Raw genomic sequence first — 6349 nt, forward strand, 5'->3', positions numbered from 1 at the left:
TGAAGTGTTCTTTTAATCAAATAACAGATTAGGTTCATCTCCACTATAATTTGTATTTGATTTAATGTGTCGGGTGTAATATAGCCAGTCCTGTTCAGGTACTACATTAGGAATAGGTTCTAAACTACACACATGCTAGTTTTTATTTTATTTTTTTGAGTTAAGAATTGATTCACGGACCTATACATTTACTGTAGTATAATATTCCTAAATGGATTATTTAATGGTACCTAGTAATTTGTCCTGACATTTTAGAGCTTGTTGGCCTTGCTGGACTTTTTACTCCTGTCGTTGTTTGTACTTTTGGCTAATTTTAATGGTTTCCTTCCCAAGCTTGACTATTTCATAGCCTGGTTTTCTGATCTGTTTTGTGTGCGGTCTTGCCGAAACGCGACAATGACCCTTTCTACATACGGTCTAGACGATGGCCATAGAAGTTGACAGCATTAAAACAGATCTGGGATCAGGCTAGCCAACGTAGTCTGTTCCAACAGTGTCTTCCCATCTAAAGAATCCTGTCATTCTGAGGTTGATCCTCGGCACCACAAGAATTCACATAATAGGGGGCTTGTTATGTCATGGTTTTAAGGCCGAGGCTGCGGCTCCTTGGGTAACCCCCCCCCCCCCCAGATAGATAGATCTGATATTATGTTACTAAATCAGCACCATTCACCAGAGTAGCCTGTTGAGACTGGACGTAGAGAAGCCCCACACGTACAGAATCTGCGAGGACGTTTAGCCCCCCAGGGAAGAAAGGTCCAGTGATCTGCAGCCACTCTGTTCAGAGACCTAATCATGGCCCTATTAAACAACATTAGACTAGTGTCCATGTCGAGTCATATTTCCAACCCCCCCCCCCCAGCTGCGTTTCCTGTGAATCTGTGATCAACTGTTATCCATTAGGATGGCCTCATCCAGCCTCACACAGATGAATGTTACATGGGAACTGGAAAACTCATCATCAAACAAAGGGTTGTGTGTGTGTGAGGATTTAAATAAGACTGTACTAAAAACAGGGGCTGTTTTGGGAAGACTGGAGACCATAGGCTTACTGGTAAAAAAGCTGTACCTCTGCCTCCTTTACCAGAGCCCCACAGTGACCGATTATCTTCACCGGTCCCTACAACACTCCTTAATCACTATATTGGTCCTAAGAGCCATCTTTCTCTCAAGTATTACAGCAGACAAACTATGAATTTTTACATTTTTATTGAAGGGACAGGACTCTGTTTTACTTGATATGGCTAATACACGGCTAGTGGTACTGACAATACATGGTGCTAAAAAATGTGGTTCTGAGTCTTGTTATAATTCTCTGTACTACAGAGGTGGATCTCTAACCGATAGCGAGTGGTAGTGGGTTGGCTGTGTGTCTACATATGTGGATGGCTGCATTGCATATAGTTACACAATTAGGTTTTAAACTCAAGGCAGTCTGTTGCTGCTTGCTTTACCATCTGCAGAACAGGGTGTACATTTCATTTGACTGGATCAGCCCAAAGCAGTTAAGGAAGTCCAGAAAAGGAGAGAGAGAGAGAGAAGAGAGAAAAAAACAGTTGATTGGCCCTTTTTAAATATCTGTTATGTTAGTCTTTCTACGTATTCAAACATTTCATTCCCACCACGCTTTTCTCCAAGGCTCAAAGGAGAGGATAGACTGGCGGGAGGTTCCAAAAGGCCTGGGTCGTATTCACTAGTCGCCGAACGCTAGAAAACAGTCAAACAAGGAGGGACTACCTGAACTTGTCTAATAAGAAACCCCTTGTTTTAGTTTTTTTCCCCGTTGCAAAAAAAAAAAAAAAAACGTTTTTGCAGTAATGAATACAACCCTGATGCTGCTCAGTCTTTCTTCAGTGCCGTGGTGAACACGCCGAAGATGATAGCGACTACAGTGAAGCCTTGTGCGAAGATACGTCCTCTCATCAGGAGCTGGGACTGCCGGGTCTTGCCTTGTTTGAAGGCTCGGAGACCGTACATCAACGCTCCAGCTGTACCGAGACAACCTGAGAGGAGAAAACAATGAGGTTTTCCATAAACGGTCTGAAAAGAGCTGATGTGAAAGGAGGTGCATTCAGTAACTTCCATTTTGTTTCAAAGTGGTCTCAATGCTTCTCTGGTTTGTTTTGGAAGACTGAAAGGGGGTCTGAAGGTGTACAATCCATTGTACTGTAAAAGAACAAGCACTGGTGTAAATCTTAAAATATTTTAGGCCCGATTGTGTGTGCAATCCACCCTGTAACCACAGGGGAAAGAAGAGCGACAGAGAGCACGCCCAATGTGTTGTAGTGTCCGATGTTATATTCACATAAATGTCCAATAACTAAACTATGTTATACTGACAGTTACTGACCTGTGTAGTCTAGCACCCAGTGTATGACCCATTGATTACACTAGTTTACCATTATAATACATGTTTAGTTTTTTAATGAAAACTCCTTGACAAGGACATTATGGCCCCTGTAATGTTTCATAATGGGGCTCGGAACACTCGGATTTGTTCCAATTAAATCATCAATGTTGACGCCTTTTACTGTACCTTATGGGGTCCACAAGGACACTGTGCATGACACATCTTATTAAAACTGTAGCTGGCTGTAAAGTTACCAAATTAGCGGTTAAATTGATTGTATGCTGTTTCCCTGCTAGCTAGCAAACGAGTTAACATAGTTAGCTAACTAGCTACAACAGTGCTGTCTCTTTGGTAAGTGATTGACCAAATGACAGTCTATTCAATGCCTGAATCATCTAATTTAGTAATAGTATGTATTGAAGCCGAATAGATACAGCTGTGGACATTGGACCATTTTCAATAGACTTACAGTACCGCTTATGTAACTGACCTATAGGGACGAACGGGTTCTCCTTCGACTTCCTCATAAACTTCTCCTGAAACGTCTCTTCTCTGGGTCGAGATAGAGGTGTAAATCCTTCTATAACGGGGGGCTTGGATATGTCGAGCATTGGTAAATGTGTGGTTGTCGCTGACTGTTCAGGGACAACCGGGGTAGTGGCAGAAGCCATGTTTGCAGAGTGTCTGTTCCCGAAGTTACGGATACCAGCTACACTGGGAGCGGATGAATGGTTCCGAACAAAGATGTTGAAAATGTGATAGATGACCTCATTCGAGAGCTTCCGTAAATAATCACATGCTATCACGCAAGGGATTCCATCCGGGTCACCTTTGACCACATGTATCAATGCAAAGAAAAGTGTTTGATGCTTGAAAGTATCGTAAAATAGAAAGACATGATCTTATCAATCATAAGTTATGACAAGTTATGTCCATTTTTTAGATAACAGAATTATACATAAACTAAAGAAAACTTCACCACACTTAGTTACCAGAGTTTACCTTAGTTACCAGAGTTTACCTTAGTTAATAAGAGTTTATCTGTTGGATATATATATATATTTATATTAATATATATATATATATATATATATATATATATACAGTACCAGTCAAAAGTTTCTTTATTTTTACAATTTTCTACATTGTAGAATAATAGTGAAGACATCAAGACTATGAAATAACATATACGGAATCATGTAATAACCAAAAATGTGTGAAAACAAATCAAAATACATTTTATATTTGAGATTCAAAGTAACTACCCTTTGCCTTGAAGACAGCTTTTCACACCTGGAATGCTTTTCAAACAGTCTTGAAGGAGTTCCCACATATACTGAGCACTTGTTGGCTGCTTTTCCTTCACTCTGCGGTCCAACTCATCCCAAACCATCTCGATTGGGTCGAGGTCGGGCGATTGTGGAGGCCAGGTCATCTGATGAAGCATTCCATCACTCTCCTCCTTGGTCAAATAGCCCTTACACAGCCTGGAGGTGTGTTGGGTCATTGTCCTGTTAAAAAACAAATGATAGTCCCACTAAGCGCAAACCAGATGGGATGGCGTATCGCTGCAGAATGATATGGTAGCCATGTTGGTTAAGTGTGCCTTGAATTCTAAGTAAATCATTGACAGTGTTACCAGTAAAGCACCATCACACCTCCTCCTCCATGCTTCCCGGTGGGAACCACACATGCGGAGATCATCCGTTCACCTACTCTGCGTCTCACAAAGGCACTGCGGTTGGAACCAAAAATCTCAAATTTGGACCAAAGGACATATTACCACTGGTCTATTGTTCATTGCTCATGTTTCTTGTCCCAAGCAAGTCTCTTCTTCTTATTGGTGTCCTTTAGTGGTGGTTTCTTTGCAGCAATTCAACCATGAAGGCCTGATTCACACAGTCTCATCTGAACAGTTGATTTTGAGATGTGTCTGTTACTTGAACTCTGTGAAGCATTTATTTGCAATTTCTGAGGCTGGTAACTCTAGTGCACTTATCCTCTGCAGCAGAGGTAACTCTGGGCCTTCCTTTCCTGTGTTGGGTCTATGGTTATTTGAGCGATATATTTGACTCTATGGTTCAATGAGCGATATACATGGACAGATCATGTCATAAATGTTGAGACAAAGTGTAAGAAGGTGGTGAATCTTTTGCACTCGGTCTCTGGTTATGAAGGGGGTGCTGACAGACCATCGTTGATGAATATTCATAGAACTCTGATCAGGACGACGATTGATTACGGGTGTATAGTTTATGGAACAGCAGCAAAGACTTGTCTTCAGAGGCTGGACAGAATCCAGTATTTAGCTTTAAGGATATGCATTGGTGCATTTAAATCACCATCTGTATGTGTCTTACTAGTGGAGGCAGGTGAGATGCCTTTGGATATACGGTGTAAAAAAAAAAATTGTAATTAGCTTGTTGGTTTAGGTTGAAAGGCTGTGAGGTTGAGCATCCCACTGCTACTGTTCTAGATGACTGATGGGAATATACTAGTAGACAAGGCAGTGGTTTTGGTTGGACAGGTGGAAAGCTTGCTGATGAGAGTGGTTTGAGAGAGTTGGAGGTTGGCCCTTCTTTGGTGATAGGGGATGTTCCTCCATGGTTACTCCCAGATCCTGTTGTTGATCTAACCTTGGTGGAGAAAAGGAAAGTATACTCAGTTGAGGTGATAATAGTCGCCCTCTGGTGGTTGGAGGACGTACAACCTGTTAGAATTATAGGATGCTCAGATTCTCTGTCTGTAATGAATAGTTTATCATCTGGTAAATCTAATAGGAGTGACCTACTAAATCAAATCAAATTGTATTAGTCACATGCATCGAATACATCAGGTGTAGTGTGTATCTAACAGGAGTGACCTACTATTGGAGGTATTCATGTTACTATGGAGAATTGAGAGAATGGGTGTAGTAGGGAGATTCTGCTGGGTCCCAGCACATTCAGGTGTGAAATTGTAGACCAGTTAGCCAAAAGAGCTTTGAAGCAAGACATTGTTTCATTTCTATGAATGTTCCACAGGGGTAGAGGTAAGGCCAAATGTAAGATCAGAGCCATTTTGATAGATGAGTGGCAGAAGGGATGTGACTCTGAGCCCAAGGGCATTTCTATGAATGTTCCACAGGGGTAGAGGTAAGGCCAAATGTAAGATCAGAGCCATTTTGATAGATGAGTGGCAGAAGGGACGTGACTCTGAGCCCAAGGGCATTTCTATGAATGTTCCACTGGGGTAGAGGTAAGGCCAAATGTAAGATCAGAGCCATTTTGATAGATGAGTGGCAGAAGGGATGTGACTCTGAGCCCAAGGGCATTTATATGAATGTTCCACTGGGGTAGAGGTAAGGCCAAATGTAAGATCCGAGCCATTTTGATAGATGAGTGGCAGAAGGGATGTGACTCTGAGCCCAAGGGCATTTCTATGAATGTTCCACTGGGGTAGAGGTAAGGCCAAATGTAAGATCAGAGCCATTTTGATAGATGAGTGGCAGAAGGGATGGGACTCTGAGCCCAAGGGTATTTCTATGACCTCCAAAGAAAGGTCGCTGGACTAAAATTCAAAGGACAGATTAGAAAGGACAAAGTGGTGTTTGCTCGATTGCGCTTAGGACATTGTACATTGAACTCGTCCTTACATCTGGCTGGCAATGGTTTATGTTTGGAGTGTATGGCCGATGAAACGGTGGAGCTTGCGTTGTTATATTGTTGTAAGTATGTTGAAGAGAGGGACAGATTGAAGTGTAGGGTCATTGGGGTTAGATGTGTTTGGCGGGGTTTGGAAGGGATTTAGGGGATGGGGAAGGGTCTATTAGAAGTTAGTAGGGCTCTTTTTTTATGATAATTTTTTGTTCTCAGACCGTACTGAGTTAAAGTAGGAGGATTGAGAAATGTTGTAAACCGTGACACGCACACACACACACACACACACACTCCATCCAGCACAGTAGGTGGCGGCACGCAGCTGTAACGTTGGTTTGCGGACCGCGGTTATATCATAGAA

General features: G+C 42.1%; 1 protein-coding gene across 1 annotated transcript; it reads right to left on the bottom strand.

The window, feature by feature from the left end:
* Positions 1-1192: 1192 nt before the first annotated feature.
* On the bottom strand, positions 1193-3114 carry LOC139390702 (HIG1 hypoxia inducible domain family, member 2A). The gene is made up of 2 exons (XM_071138016.1): positions 2841-3114; positions 1193-2003 (listed from the first exon to the last, which is right to left on the bottom strand). The coding sequence occupies exons 1-2, from the start codon at positions 3019-3021 to the stop codon at positions 1840-1842; spliced, it is 345 nt and encodes a 114-aa protein (XP_070994117.1). The 5' UTR covers positions 3022-3114; the 3' UTR covers positions 1193-1839.
* Positions 3115-6349: the final 3235 nt, after the last annotated feature.

The sequence above is a fragment of the Oncorhynchus clarkii genome, chromosome 31, assembly GCF_045791955.1.
Source record: "Oncorhynchus clarkii lewisi isolate Uvic-CL-2024 chromosome 31, UVic_Ocla_1.0, whole genome shotgun sequence".
NCBI lineage: Eukaryota > Metazoa > Chordata > Actinopteri > Salmoniformes > Salmonidae > Oncorhynchus > Oncorhynchus clarkii.